Source organism: Hoplias malabaricus, chromosome X2 (genome assembly GCF_029633855.1).
Source record: "Hoplias malabaricus isolate fHopMal1 chromosome X2, fHopMal1.hap1, whole genome shotgun sequence".
In the NCBI taxonomy this organism is placed as follows: Eukaryota; Metazoa; Chordata; class Actinopteri; order Characiformes; family Erythrinidae; genus Hoplias; species Hoplias malabaricus.
In genome coordinates, this window is record NC_089819.1 from 2882820 (window position 1) to 2899710 (window position 16891).

The following is a 16891-nucleotide window of genomic DNA, read 5'->3' on the forward strand; positions in this document are numbered from 1 at the left end:
TCCCACAGCATTAGTAAGTTATTTCAGTGAGCATGAACTAAACATAGACAGAGACTGGATTATTGACTGAACAAAGCATTTCAATGTAAATGCCAATAGATATAATATACTCATTAATATATTAAAGTTTGTAAGAAATGTTTTACTTTTCATAGTAAATCAATACCAATGTATAGCTAACACTCAGCAGGTTTGAAGTAAAAATCTTTTCAGGCAATTTGCATATCTCTTAAAAATTAAGAGTTCAAAAATGATACATAAAAATACATACAATTATTTAAAAATGTATTCTTACAATAAGAGAAGCCCTATATTATATATATGTCATGTGTCATGGTATTTTGTCTGATGCAGACAAGATACCATGACACATTTTTGCTGGCATACATTTCAATCAGTACCAAAGAGGGAAATTTATCTGTCAATGAAGCAGCACTGTAATTCTTGGCACAGGGTAGTTATGGACAGCAATTATCTGTAGATAAGAATAAAACAAAATCAAACCAAGCCTTGAACATTTCAACATAAATTCTATAGCCTTCCCAAAAGAAGAGGCCATTGCTTTTGGAGAGTGAGATAAAGTAATACTTATGCCCATCCACTATCTTCTTTAAATCTTAAAACACATGAATCTCCTGAAATTAAATGAATGTGTCCACAAAGTTTAAGACATCTGGCGTACACCGTAGTAAGTAACATTATCCATGCATGACAGCACCTATCCTAATGGTGCTCAATCTACTTAAGAAGGCTTTCTGACTTTAAGTAGTTAATCTAATTGTTAACATATCAGAATCAACTTTATAAAGATTGTTTACATAAAAGGAATTAATAAACAGTATATTCATAACATTATGGAAAAATTACATTAGCTTCTGCAGGGTTCCACAGTGCATGCTAGGTTTTGTCATGGTAACTTCCAGGCCTCAAAAAGGCTTAGATTGGCTTTCAGTCTTAATGCCCTAGTAATGGGTTTTAAAGGAACACTAGGTAAGATGTGTTTTTTTTCCTCCAAAAGTTTTAGTGCTTTTTTTCTGCTGAGCCCAGAGAAGCAACTCCAGAAGCTCTATTCTCCATATTACAGTGCATTACAATGATTTTGAAGCTGCAACTGTAAGGTAAAAACACTACCTTGTGTTTCTTTAATCTGCAACTATACAGTGAATAAAGCAAGCATCATGCAAATGCACACATTTACCTCTAAAAATGTTAAGGTGTTAAGAAAACAGAATTGTGTTTGCATTTGTAAAATTTTATAGATAAATGGCATTTCATAATATATAAACTGTTATATATATATATATATATAACAGTTTGGAGGAATTCAGTCAGTGTGTGTGTTTTAAACAAATTAAAGAGTAAGAATTGCATCTGAAAAGCCTAGCATATTCACCTATTTTAGGTGGAACGAAGAAATCAAGCTTGGTAGTACACAGCAAATATTAGCTATTTAATGTGGAAATGAGTATTCAATAAGAAGCTGGAGAATAATGCAATAAAACTCTTTAAACAGACCAATTTAAGGTGAAACTAAATGCTTAAATATGAATTAATAAGAAGCAAGAATCTGCCTCCTAAAATGACATTTATGGTTAAAGGGAAAATAACACCAGCCTTGTCTCGTCTAAAATGCAAAGGTGGTTTAGACAGTAACAACTCGTTAATGCAGGGAAAACGGCAAGGGCTCTTTCCATTTTTGCCTTTCACTTAAGTAGGTAAATGTTTAGTGACATCACATACAATTGATTTGTATAATTTAAATGGATAAACTGAAACATTTACTTCAAAAAGTTTCAAAATCTATAGCGCTAGCTTCGGCTCTTAAGGTAGGTTTGGACAATAAAGGCTTGTAAATGCAGGGAAATAGCAGCCGCTCATTCACTTTGTGTTTTTCTTGAATAGGTAGATGTTTTATTGAAATTATGAACACTTACCTGTGTAAATAATGAACACTTGTGTGAGCTGTGTGGGGGGAGGCGGCAGACAGCTCTCTCCACTGTTTTGAAACTGTATTATAGTTCTGATTTTAAACGCTTGGCGTCAGTATTACAGATAGCTCCTTTAAACCTGTCATTTTAGGAGCATGTGTATATTGTGTAAATTATTTCTTTAAAAAATAAAATAAAATAAAAAAAAAATTCCCGCATGGGAACGTTCCCTATTTCTCTATAACTGAACCCTCCTCCAAAACATTCACCAGCTGAATACCAGTTGAGCTTAGCCTTTCACCAAAAACCCCACCTCTTTATATTTCAATCTTACACCATGTGTTTTGGACAGGGTGCCAGTAAAATATCTTGAATTTGCTGTCTCTGTGCCTTTTCCTGCCTAATTCTATTTGCAAGGTTTGGATAGCTGTATACCATTTAAAGCCCTAATCTGTAGAGCACAACACACTGGTTTCAAATACACAGAACCAAATCCTGCGTAAGGCCACCCAGACAGATCAAAGAATGACCTCCTCCCTTTAAAATCTCTGTTAATGTTTCTCTAGCAAAATATTCTATTATTATATTTTCAGCTAGAACAGCAGTCATCATATGAAACCTCAAACCACACAGAGTTAAAGTAAGTCTGTTAAAAGTAAATGTTTAGTGAAGCAGCGCAGGTTGATTGTATAAGCAGTTCTACTGTATGATTCATAATGTTACCTGCATCCTAACTCCTTTCGTCCAAGTTTACCTCATTGTCCATGCAGCAAATGTTTCCTTGTTTTGCACCTGCTTTCCCTCTCAAACACTCCAAAGAAATGGTAATCCTCTGTTTGTCTAGAGCACTCTGTCAACCTGCTAATTAACCATCTCTCCCTTATCCCTAAACAAGATTACCACACTGACCCACATGGGTATGTAAGGGTAGAAACGTGTGTAAAAATAATAACAGACATTCAGTAAATGCAAAGCTTTAAATATCACATACTTCATCAAATTACACTGATCTCAAAGGCTTGCCATATTTTGCGATGCTTATAATATTTTAATACTGCAACCATGAACTGGATAAGTGGGTACGGACAATGAATGAATGAAGGAATTAATAATATTTTAATGTAGTCACCTGAATGTTATCCAATTTATAGTTCTCTTTAATATATAGCAACATACGCAATGGGAATTTATACAGTGTATTTAAAATCTAGGAATAAACAAGTACCCTAAAATGTTTTATTTATCGTTTACGTCATTTAACAATTATCTGTAATGTCTAGATTAATAATACCTTACAATACACAACACATATTGATGGTAATTATTAATCTTGAGATGAGGAAATTTATGTTATTAATACTTAATTCTTGAAGCTATACTATATATTATTATTATATATATAATAAGAGTTCTTCTTCTGTTCTTCATTTTGTCTTTTTAGAACTTTCTACAAAATATTTGAACCATGGTATTTTAATATGAAGGTAGTCTGCAACTTCATATAACCATTTTTTGCACCGTGTGTACATTGTAGAGATAAAAATACTGAAATCTTACTTAATCTCTACTAAAACCACAGATAAAAATACACAACATTAAATCCTACAATGTGTGGTGTTTCAGGTAAAATTGGAAATGCCTTTTTTATATTATTGGATGCAGTAACCCAAAAAATCTGAAGAGAAAAATAGATTGTAACAGTAGGGTAGCTGAATGTAAGGCGGGTGGGGATGTAAGGAAACTGTAGATGTGGTTTTTGGCCCTCCCTGCCTGAACTGGTGAGCTCTGCTTTCAATTTTGCAGCTGCAACAACTATTCTTCTAAAAGAAAGTAAAGAAAGGTTAGACATTTTGAGCTAAAGTCTTGCGTGAAGCCATGGTACCTTAATGGAGGGTCCTGTCAAGAGGCTGGAGCTGGTGATCTTGAAGGGTGAAGCTCTGAGACCAAGCGTCAATTCTAAGAAAAACAAAGAAAAGATGAAACCATTTCAGAGACCTACTAAGGAGTTTGGAGCTTACATTGCTGGAAAGTGAAAAATCTTTGAAAGTCATACATGGCATCTGAACACTGTCAAGTCACACTAGTGAATATTTACCCCTAAATATTTATAAGTTAAATAGGTCTAATTCCTTGCTGGCCGACATGTATTTGTATACATTTAAGACTTATGGTCGAAGTGTGGTGCATGGTATAAAGAATATGTGGCTATTACAACGTTATGTAAGCTGTCACACTGGCACCACCAGTAAGCAGAGTAAGTCACATTGCTGCTAACATAAATATAATATCCAGCACTCGACTGGGGTGTTGATGGCACGTGTACTTATTGCCCTATCAAAAATTCTCAAACTGTAAAAAGCTTCAGATCTGCACAAATTGTGCCATGTTTTGCAACCACAAATATATTTATGCAAAACCAGACCTCAAATAGTTGTTCACTCAAACCTAAACAAATTGTATTTATCCCAACACCAATAAGAATTCCCAAAGAGTGGAGTGCATAAAAAAAACATTCTCAGGGAGTCAAGGATAACATTCTCAGCTTAGGAAAAGAATGATAGTATAATCAACTGGACTGGATATTTTTAAAGCCCCTGGGGCTTAATTGTCAAGCAGTAAAACTATATTCCCACCCACACACACTCTAAGAATGACAGTCTCTCTCTGAATTCAGTAATTATAAAAGAAAACAATAAAAAATAAAAAGAAATTAGAGGCTAGCAGAGTAAAATATTCACCCTACACTTCTACAAGACAACAGATGGCAGAGTAGAAAAAAAACCCTCAAAATTTAAACAGTAATTTCAAAAGCCACCCTCAGTGATCTAGTCTAGCGTAAGTGGGCAGAGATATGAAGAAAGGATTTGATAAGCATTTACCAAAGAACAATTCAAAGCTATTTATAAACATGTTAGAAACAGTTCCAATGCCGCAGACAACCAAATGCTTCAATGCACATTTTACATTTTTTTTGTCTGAGAAATTCTCAAAATCAACCAATTAATATTGACAGAACTTTCCATACAATCTACCCAAATGCTGCAATTAAAAAGTTTTAAAAGATGTAAATGGCACAACTGACCATGATTTCACCTTCTGTCAGTAGTTTGAACTGGATATACATGAACAAACCTGCTAGATGAAATAATCAATAAAAACTAGATCTGCATCTGAAATACATAGTGCTTAAATTGAGCTGAATGTGTGTGCACGTGTGTGTCTGTGTGCGCACGTAGAGGCACGTTTGAAAAATTGTGGGTGAAAAATATTTGGAACAGCACAAATACTAATCTTTACAAATGCAAAGTAATATAATATAATTTGTCAATTATGCATGCATTTGTGACCCCAGCTGATGTAGGTTTTTTGCCCCTTAATTCTCTCTAAATTATAAGCATATTTAATGCTAATAATAGCTTTAAGTTACATTAACATCGTTCCAATGCTTCTACAATATGCTTGGCACCAGTGCTGCCTCCTCATAAAGTTACATATAGCCCTGCTTTAAGTATCATAACAGATTTTGCCCATATGTGCTCAAAAGGGAAACAGACAAGACAAGTGGTGGTTAGTGGTCAGACCTTGGCTGTAACTCAAGGTCATGGTTTTGATCACAGCTGATATCTTCACTTGTTGAGCTCTTCAAGAAGCACACTAAACCCAAAGCTGCCTCATGGTGTATCTGACTGCTGCTGGCTAACACTCTGGGCAAAAGTATGAACTAAATGACAGAATGGAAATGTAGAGGCTTTGAAATATCCCTGGCCGACTGCAGGCCACTTTCTGAGGCGAGGATGAGCGAAGTGCTTCCAAAAAAGGAAGATGTGACAGAGCTGTGGCACAATGACAAAAAACACTGCAAGAGAGAGCACATCTGTATATATATGTGTGTGTGTGAGAAAGAGAGAGAGATGAGAGCTAGTTCCTTGTGATTACAGAGACAGGGTCTTATCTGGTTGATTCTTGCAGGTGGTGAGAAATAACTTTAAATTAGCAGACTGTTAAGCAGAGCTTTAACTATAATTTTCCTTCACAATTGTAAACACAATGAACCTTATTCACTCGTGTAACCTTTAAAATGTTTATTATTCTTCTAAACTTAAGTTAAATGAATCTTCTCCTGATCCACACTGATAGTCCCATCTGCACTATCGCTAAGAGAATGTAGCAGGGGGGAAAAAAACACAATTTAATAGCCTTGCAGAAGAAAAGTAGTTCGGAAATATAAATAGTTTCCAGCAGACAGTGGACTAGACATCTAATATCATCTTACCAAATAAGGTTTTCTTGCATGATTTAATTTTAAGAAAATATAATGTAAAGAAATATTCAAACATATGGCATTCTTTCCTACATGGTTGCCAAATACCATAATGGACACTTCTTCAGAACTGCATGACAGTGCATTCCATTTAACCAATCCACTCCTCTCCAGAACAGACATCTGGGAAATACATTATTTGACAGGTCTACAGGAAGTCAAGGCAAACAAATATGTTCATTAACTATCTATGATATTAAACATAAGCATTTAGGCTTGAAATCTCTAAGGTACTCATCTATCTCTGCAGTGTAATACTATTATGCATGCAAATATTCCCTTCCACTTAATAGCATCCATTGAATCCATGCAACTTTTCCCCTAGGGTTAAGGATAAGGCAAGAATGCACTATAAATCAACATCATAAGCCCATAATAGCATAGTTATAGTATAATTAGAGTACACTAGTACCATAAACTACTAATTTATCATAGTGGATCAAAAGATAAGTATTTGAAACCTTTATTAAGGTACAATAATGTAATTTGGTTTAATGCATAATTATGCTGCATTAATTAAAGATGTTTGAACCAACTTTTTAAGAATCACAGTTTGCAGAATTTCTTAATAGCATATCGGTTTATGAACATGAATTATTAGCTGTTACATGAATGCATTTTAAATATGTCACTATTAAAACATTTTAATCACCTTTTTTCCTCCAATATAATGTTTGCTATGGTTGATAACGTAAGAATAAGCACAGCTTCTACAATAAAAATCAGGTTGGTAAAATATTAGAAATTCTTGCTTTGTCCAGCAAAATTAATGGGGCTGCAATTTGTTCTAAAATTACTATGAAAGCTATACAGCATCAAATGATAAACATATTACCCACCTGCCCTCTGTCCAGAGGCACCAGTGATGATTCGGGGCATCGTGTTGGCCGACGTGGACGAAGATGCAGAGGACACTTGTGGAGCAATTGTTCGGCCATCCTTGATCTCGATGGTGAGGAAGGTCTTCATGTTGGACTGTGGATCTCCCTGGGGGTCCAGTGTCCTGGATAATGCTTTTCCCTCAGGAGTCTGCCCTTCTTCTGAGCTCTGGAAAGCACTACTGACATTTTCAGTGGCGTTCTGTGGCCCGCCCACTGCCCCCAGTGATTGGACATTGGAGAGAGTCTCTGATTTGGCAGGCAGGCCTCTGCCGAGGTTTCCCCCTCTGCCTGGGGAAGTGGACAGACAAGAGGAAGGAAGGGATGGGGATGCATTTTGAATCTCAGAATGTTTTGGAGTGGCTACGGCAGGCCCAAATACATCTGTAGATGGGGGTCCTCCATGTATGGTTCTTTGGGCATCCCTTGTCGGGCTACAAGGGGTTGTAGGTTCTGCAAATTTACGCACTCTGTCTCGCACTGAGCTTGCCCTGTTGATTGGCTGAGAGGTTGAGGTTTTGCTCATCAATACTGAAAAGACACAGAACATTGTTGTGGAGATTTAATTTTATTAACTCAATGTTTGGACTGAGAACAAGGAAGATAGAGGCAACACTAATAAAAATTAGAGGTAGGGGAAAAAAACGTAACAGCAGAGACAAGTGGTTTTTACATAGTTCAAAAAGTATGTACACAACTTTTATTTTATTTTATTTTTTTATGTACATGCTCAGTAGACATTGAGCAAACAAAAATTTGGACAGACAATCAGAGTGAAAATTATTATGGTCATGAATCTTGGTTTATTCCAAATCCTATTTACACTGAACTGCAGCAGATAAGGGACTCTTCCCTCCAAGATCACAAAGATCCAAAATGAGGTTTAAAAAAAAAAAAAGCCAGATTACAATCTTATACTGGATGAGGCCCCTAAGCTTGTGCTTGCTGTAATTGCCCTATTCGGTCATGAGAACGAGTGAGGGATTTGGGATGAAGCCATTAGACAGTGGGGAGGGCAGAACGTCTTGATAATGAAAAGAGTGGGAACACTTCTCCCCTCCCCCTGACTCATAAACATAGGAGAAAGGAGTCACAGAGGGTGCATTATGTACAGTCAAAGTTTGAAGACTCCTAATCATAGTATTTTCACATCTTTATTACAATGTCATATATAATTAAATATATCTAAACTATCGCAACAGATGCATCAAGGTTAAAACAACTTGTTTAGCTTTTATGGAATGTTATAAGCTTGACATTTTGCTACTGTAGTCGTTCCTGACTAGGTCTTCAGTTTGTCTGTGTAATTGTATTTCACCTACCTAGTCGCTGAGATAACACATTCTAATCCAAATCAATGCAGTAGTGAATTAGACAAGGCAAAGCACAATATAAATAGCCATTGCGTTCTAGAGTGTAGGTTTTCTCAGGCATTAATTTAGGCGTGTACCCTTAAAATATAGGCCCCATAGCCTGTGACCTTAATCTTAGGCCTAGTACATACGTGTGTGTGTGTGTGTGTGTAATATATATATATATATATATTTTTTTTTTCTCCCCATTCCCATTCATTTGATAAAAGTCATCCCATCCTCACCTCTGTTCAAATAAACATTACTAACATGCTTTTAAGAGCATGCCAAACCAGCAGGTGGCAATATAAGTTTAACCATAAAGCCACGCTGGCCAATCAGAAGCCTTCTAAGACCAATGCTATTTTGGCAGTGCCAGCCATGCGCATAAACAAAACAGTCAAAGGCACACACATTGATGTCAAACAATAGAGATAAATGGTGTACAGTCTATGCTCCAAGCCCAGAAGTCTATTTTACCTGTCTACACAACACCACTGAAAATTGGGTTTCTAAATGTTTTCATCCTGGGAACAGTCTTAAAGGTTGGTTACATGTGGATGAAAGGCTGATATAGAAAGAAAACCTACATTTAAAAGAAATACCTGTGTATGTGTGGAAAAGACAACACGTGGTTAATGGTCTATTTGGATTGGGGTGGGGGGGTTATGTATCCTACCTATTAATTTACTACCATTAAACATTATTTAACAGCAGTTATAATAATTTTGTGAGAGATTATGAGGAAATGACGTTTTTTGACATCATCTTGTTGTGGGATGGATATTTTTGGTAGAGGTTCTTCTCTCAAAACAGTAGAGACAGTCCAAAACTCCAGTAGCACTGCTGTGTCTGATCCACAACGTGAAGAGCATGCACACAAACTTTCTTCCAGGAAGCAGAAGAAACTACATATTACGTGCATGTTCTCTGGTGTCACACCAATGAATAGATCGAGCAACGACTCCCGTCTCAGTTATTTACACCAAGATTTATTATTCAGTGTAAATCCATCGTAGACGTTACTGACCTCCTGTGGTAACATGACATTATGTCAGCTTCTGTGTAAAAGTAATCACGTCTATATAGGACTTACCAAAGTCTACTTGTGGCATTCCAGAGAGGAAAATGATACCATAATAATCTGGTTTGCGAAACTACTCCATCTAAATATGTCTTAATCATACTTGAACCATAAAAAAAGCAACCTAAACACAGCTGCTATCCTTTTAATTCTCTCATTGCCCTAGGATTTCTGACTCCAAGCAGTAGGACAGGGACACTATATCCACTTCATCCAAATTTTAAGATCAGTACAATCAACACATTAAAGTTGGAACTGACCTTTCCATTTGTTAAACATTCTTAACACAGCTTTTCAACATAACCTAAAATAAAGCTAGATCCATTTCAATTCAACAATTTTTTTAGGAAATCCAGGGATAAAAACAACTTTCTTGATGTTATTCACTCCAGTTAAAAACTGGACAGTTCACAAAACCTCTCCACACAGCCAAGGAAAACTATACCTTTTTGTCTTTATTTCCTCTTTAAATTCTCAGCTGACTTTGAAACTAAACCACCAGATGCTTATCTTTAGTGTGGGCATCTGCCAAGTTCCTCTTTTTTTTTATTCTATTTTAATGTTCTGCAAGTACCTGCCAGGTAAAGCCTGGCCCACACTGCAAAATAATCAGGCCGATCAGCTCTTCCCGACATTCGTAAGAGGTCTCCCAGATTTAGGGTGACCATAAATAATTATCTTCTGAGATTATCCTGTAGTGTGGGGAGTCTATACGTGGTACTGTGGATAGGGTGGTCTGGAGGTACCTTTTTGGGGAGCGTTTAGTTGATGGAAAGAGAAAGTTTTCATTGGCATACAGCCAATGAAAACCAAAAGTCATTATCTCAGAAAATTAGAATAATCAACACAAAACAACTGCAAAGTTTTCCTAAGCCTTTAAAACAGTCCCTTAGTCTGCTTCAGTAGGCTACACAATCATGGGGGAGACTGCTGACATGACAGATGTCCAGAAGTCAGTCATTGACACCCCCCTGTTATATCCAAGCATATTAATGGAAAGTTGATTGGATGGAAAATGCGTGCTTGAAAAAGCAGCACAAGAAACAGTGATAGCCGCACCCTTGAAAGGATTGTCAAGAAAAGGCCGTTCAAATATTTGAGGGAGATTCACAAGGAGTGGACTGCTGCTGGAGTCAGTGCTTCAAGAGCCACTAAGCAAGGACGTATCAGGACATGGGCTACAACTGTCGCATTCCTTGTGTCAAGCCACTCATGACCCAGGGACAACGCCAGTAGTAAATGTCATACCTGGGCCAATTTTTAAAAAAAAATGACTGGACTGTTGCAGAGTGGTCCAAAGTCTTGTTTTCAGGTGAAAGTAAACTTTGAATTTCATTAAGAAATCAAGGCCCCAGAGTCTGGAGGAAGAGTGGAGAGGCACACAATCCAAGCTGCTTGAGACTAGTGTGAAGTTTCCACAATCAGTGATGGTTTGGGGAACCATGTCATCTGCTGGTGTTGGACCACTGTGTTATATCAAGTCCAAAGTCAGCGCAGCCGTCTACCAGGAAATTTTAGAGCACTTCATGCCTCCATCTGCTGACAAGCTTTATGGAGATGCAGATTTCATTTTCCAGCAGGATTTGGCACCTGTCCACACTGCCAAAAGTACCAATACCTGGTTTAATAACCACAGTATTACTGAGCTTGATTTGCCAGCAAACTCTCCTGACCTAAACCCCATAAAGAATATAGGAAGGTGAGAAACACCAGACCCCACAATGGAGACAAGCTGAAGGCCACTTTCAAAGCAAACTAGGCTTCTATAACACCTCAGTCACACCACAGGCTGATTGCCACCATGCCAAGCCGCATTGATGCAGTAACTTTTCTGTATTAAAATCATTTTTTAAAATAAACTTTATATAATATTCTAGTTTTCTGGGATAATGACTTTAGGGTCACAGAAACACCACACTTATTAGTATAGTGTAGGGCCTCCTTTTGCGGCCAATACAGTGTCAATTCGTCTTGGGCAGAGGGATTTTAAGCTTTTCTTCTTGCAGTATAGTGGCCAGGTCACTACGTGATGCTGGTGGAGGAAAATGTTTCCTGACTCGCTCCTCCAAAACACCCCAAAGTGGCTCAATAATATTTAGACCTGGTGACTGTGCAGGGAGATGTTCATGGCATGAACATGGGAGATGTTCAACTTCACTTTCATGTTCATCAAACCAATCTTTCACCAGTCTTGCTGTGTGTATTGGTGCATTGTCGTCCTGATACATGGCACCGCCTTCAGGATACAAAGTTTGAACCATTCTATGCACATGGTCCTCCAGAATGGTTCGGTAGTCCTTGGCAGTGACGTGCCCATCTAGCACAAGTATTCTGCCAAGGGAATGTCATGATATGGCAGCCCAAACCATCACTGATCCACCCCCATGCTACACTCTGGGCATACAACAGTCTGGGTGGTACGCTTCTTTGGGGCTTCTCCACACCGTAACTCTCCCGGATGTGGGGAAAACAGTAAAGGTGGACTCAGAGAACAATACATGTTTCACATTGTCCACAGCCCAAGATCTGCGCTCCTTGCACCATTGAAACCGACATTTGGCATGAGTGACCAAAGGTTTGGCCATAGCAGCCCGGCCATGTATATTGACCCTGTGGAGCTCCCGACGGACAGTTCTGGTGGAAACAGGAGAGTTGAGGTGCACATTTAATTCTGCCATGATTTGGGCAGCCGTGGTTTTATGTTTTTTGGATACAATCCGGGTCAGCACCCGAACATCCCTTTCAGACAGCTTCTGCTTGCGTCCACAGTGAATCCTGTTGGATGTGTTTGGTCCTTCTTGGTGGTATGCTTACATTACCCTGGATACCGTCGCTCTTGATACATCACAAAGACTTGCTGTCTTGGTCACAGATGCGCCAGCAAGACGTGCACCAACAATTTGTCCTCTTTTGAACTCTGGCATATCACCCATAATGTTGTGTGCATTGCAATATTTTGAGCAAAACTGTGCTCTTACCCTGCTAACTGAACCTTCACACTCTGCTCTTACTGGTGCAATGTGCAGTTAATGAAGATTGACCACCAGGCTGGTCCAATTTAGCCATGAAACCTCCCACACTAAAATGACAGGTGTTTCAGTTTCATTGTACAACCCCTGTATGTGTGTGGTGTGGGTGTAATATATATATATATATATATATATGGCTCGCTAACCTGCTAACAAGCTTGCTAACTAAGGGCACAGAGTATGCACAGTTTAACCAGTTTGAGTGGAGGTGCTCTAATTTCAGGTACGAAGCTGACAAAATTAACTGTGGTGTCGCAAGTGTATTGTTTTAGCATGTTAGACTTATTTTATATGACTGAGTTTTAGGCTTTATTTGCACAAAGACTTATGTTGATGAGCCTGAACATGGGTGGAGAGGGTAGAGCACCGTTTTCACTGCTGAAGAGCCAGAATATGGTGGCGTGTTTGCCTTTTGCCACAAAACTGAAAGTCTGAATCTCATCATCAATTACCCACCCAATGAACAAATATCTAAATACCCAAATACAGCACTATTATTCAGAAAATCAGTGCCTGTAAATAAGCTCAGTCTTAGAGATTGGTTGCATTTTCTGCTTGCTGCGATTTAAGTATTAAAATCTGTGAAGAGTGAAGTTTGACTTTCTTGGTTAAAAATAACTGTTTATTTTATGGTGGTCCAACAGGTTTGGTCACATTTTCATATTTGTAAAATACCCAGTCTTGATGACCTTACCTGTTAAGATTTAAACTGCTAATTGTGAAACCTTCCAGACAACTGCTACCTGTACTGTATAACATTTCAATCTTATTTTGCCTCTGTCCCAAACTTTTTTTGGGGGGGGTAGTACATGAGTCATATTTTTTTTTTATATTTAAAAAATGCAATTAGTTCTGCAGTAAAAACACTGAAAATGTATTATTTGTACTTTTATCAGTTAACTGAATGTTCAAGACATTTGGAAAAATTACAGTTTTTAGCTTGTATTGCATTTTTAGAAAGGTGTCCAAACATTTCTGGGAATGGGGTTTGTAAAGGAATGAATAAAATAAGCTGATAAGTGGTAAAATGTATGCTTTTTAAAGTACAATATATACAATTACCTGTATCTTTGTTAAGAGAACACTCTGCATCTGTGCTTGATGTGACCTAGGGAACAAAAGGTATAGTTAAAAAAAAAAATGTATCCAAAAAATTTTAATGTAATTTAAATTTACAGCAGTATTTACCTTTTTTCTTACATTCACAGACCATTAAAATAAAACATACATTTTATACAGAACATTCAAACTGCTGTTTCTCAAGCCTCCTTCAGACAGAATTAAATTTATACAGGTCCAGACTGATCATGTCTGTGATGTCTTTATTCACTATAACTACTATTATTTCTATTGTATACATATTGGCAGAAAATCATACATTTTTTTTTATAACACACCCCATGATCTTTAGTTATCATGTGGTTATTTAATTGCCCTCCAGACATTTTGTCACTGAGGAGACAAAAATTGGATTAAATAATGAAATTTAATGGGAAAAGGGCATATTGGATTTAATTTTACAGTTGAAGACCTAAATCTGGATTTCTTCTAAGTATTGCTATAAATGTAGGCATTGAACAGAGTGAAAAATTTTAAGAGGGGTGAAATTTGGAGGCTAGTTTGTTTATGCAGTGTGGTGCCTGAACTCTCATGAGACTATCCCTCATACCTATAAAATACTGCTGTTTATGGCTGTTCCTTAAACAAGAGTATTATAAAAACCAGGACACAGTATCTGTGCATGCTGAATGTGAGGAATTGGAAAAGTTCTATGGCAAGAAGGCTGAACACAACCTTACCTGCAGCTGAACATTACCTCCTAGTGGAAGGTTTGTATCATCTGCACTTCCCCAGAGATTAATGCGTAGTGCTTAGGCTAAAAATCCACATTTATTTCACCTTATGGCTTACCTTCTGTTTAATGCTGTCTTTAGGCTTTCCTCTGGACTCCTTTGGCATGCAACAGCTGGTATTTGCTGTCTTCTTAGAGTTTACTGCTCCGTCGACTGTCTCCACACCGATGACTGAGGTCGAACACAGATCTTCAATCTTACTTGGCCCAAGATCGTTAGCCTCAGCCTTTGAGTCTGTGCTCAGAGAGGATGAACCTGCTGCTTGTTCTCCCCCCATTGCCAATCCAGGGTGCGTGCCTAGCACTGAAGTATCCGACTCGGAAGTAGGCACTGAGCAAGCATGACTTTGCTCTGAAGCGCCTGAATCCAGCCATGTGTGCTGCGAGGAGTCCTGGCTCCGGCTGGACTCGGAATCTGAACGGTCCCGATAAGAAGGAATGACACCAGAGGAAGGCGATCCAGGGTCACGCTGAGAATGGAGGGTCAAAGGGCAAGACACCTTCTCCCTAACCAGAGGGTCTAATACTAACACCATGTCAGATTTAGAACCTAAAACACACAGAAGAAAAAGCTGCATGTTAGACTCCAGGAAGCAGGTAGCACTGCAAAGTACAGCTTTCCAAGTCATTAAAACACACCTTGAAACATCATCTCCTTAGCAAAGCCTTCATATAATAAAACGCAAAGTCTTAAAAAGGAGATGTGCACAGATGTGTTGACACTGGTACAAGAGTGTTATGGATTTTCTCACCTCATCCAACATTACAGCAAAAGGTTCAGTGCAGTTATTCTGTCCAAAGTATCATATATTAGGGGTGAAAATTTAGACAGGTATTCTTCAGAAAACAGTAATTTTTTAGAACCTTTAGAACCTTTGTAAGTAAAGAGCACTGAATGGTATGTTTGAAATGCTTTTATCTTGTTAAGAAGCTCTTATATACAAGTTTGTGCAATTATATATATTCATAAGTTTCATACACAGTTGTAGGACTGTACTTTTTGTATAACTGCTCTAACAACTATGATTTCTACTTCTACATTTTGCAATGCTCGACTCTCTTCTCATGTCCTGTCCAAAAAATATATATATCACTGGACTTTAGGACCTCATGTCCTCATCCACTCCATTAAGATTTTATCTTAATAGAGTGTTTCCTGGTAAAGTACTAAAGTAAATATTTAATCTAATTAAAAATCCTCAGTGATGGCATTAAAAAAAATAATAAAATTCGCTTCAAGCAGAATTATCAAGCATTGCAGGACTGCACCATTTTGTATTTGCACTTTCTGAAAAAAAAATCATTATGTCTTAAATAGAGATTAAAAAATTTTGTATTAAGCCAGAGAAATAACCAAAGTGCCAGAATATGAAAGCACCAGATCGTGGTTTTGAGAAGGTTTACCATATATCCAATGTTTCAGTTTTCAGGTAGGAGTAAATTAAGGCAGCATTTGTGTGATTTGTATGGCAACTTCAAGGTTACACCACAAGTCGACTTATCTGGACTTGCTACTTTTAGATCACTTCATTTTGAGCTTTGACAGCTACAGATATTATTCTGGAGTATGTTTCATAAACAGTGGTGATGCATGGAAGACCACAAAATGATCTGAGACTTTATATCCTACATCCATAAACAATTACATGTAAAATTGAATTTATGTTTCTTATTTAAAGAAAATTAGTTTGATGGTGGATGTAAGCATATGCCTAGTCCATATAGTGCATACAAAGCAAACTTCAAAAGCAGACAATATTTAAGCTCCATCCAATAAAATACATAAAAAGGACCTGTCCTTTTAAGGAGTCATTCACATTTTTTATTCCGATACAGCAGGTTGAGAAGGGCATTCTGTTTGTCTTTAAATTACAGGCAACTGCAAGGTCACAGACCACCAACCTTAAAGGGCATTTTAACAGAGCCAAAACAAAGAAAGCCACTTCAGGGCCTTTGTGGTTTGTAGTTTGGAAAAGTCTGAGAACCACTGGAATTGACGGCAAGTTGACAAGAGCAAGGAAAAGATCCAAATTAAAGGTTACACACACACACACACACACACACACACACACACACACACACACACACACACACACACACACACACACACACACACACACACACACACACACACACCAATGTTCCCAAGCCCAAAGTGTGTCATTAAAAGGTTTGTAGTGAGTATTCAGGGTGGAGATGGAGTCATTTCCTGTCACCCTACGTGTGTATGTGCACATGGGTGCACTTCGGAAGACAGAACTGGGACAGGAAAACGAGACAGCCAGGCACAGGAAGTGTAGGGTGGGCTCCTAAATCCAATGGCCCATTTTTCCTCAACTGGGAGGATCAAATGATACCTCCATTGTTTTTCTTTGCAAAATATTAACGATTTTTTTTTTTTTTTCCTGGATAATTCAAAAGGTCATTTAATATAGCTAATGTATTAA

General features: G+C 37.7%; 1 protein-coding gene across 3 annotated transcripts in view; it reads right to left on the bottom strand.

Annotated features, from left to right (window-relative positions):
* LOC136676682 (smoothelin-like) overlaps window positions 1–16891 on the bottom strand; it is a 73100-nt gene that overhangs the window by 17619 nt on the left and 38590 nt on the right. For all 3 annotated transcript variants that reach the window (XM_066653848.1, XM_066653846.1, XM_066653847.1), the window contains exons 7-10: window positions 14504–14994; window positions 13655–13700; window positions 7089–7658; window positions 3811–3884 (exon numbers count right to left, since the gene is read on the bottom strand). In XM_066653848.1, the coding sequence (XP_066509945.1) occupies window positions 3811–3884; window positions 7089–7658; window positions 13655–13700; window positions 14504–14994 (1181 nt within the window). The remainder of the gene's footprint in view (window positions 1–3810; window positions 3885–7088; window positions 7659–13654; window positions 13701–14503; window positions 14995–16891) is intronic.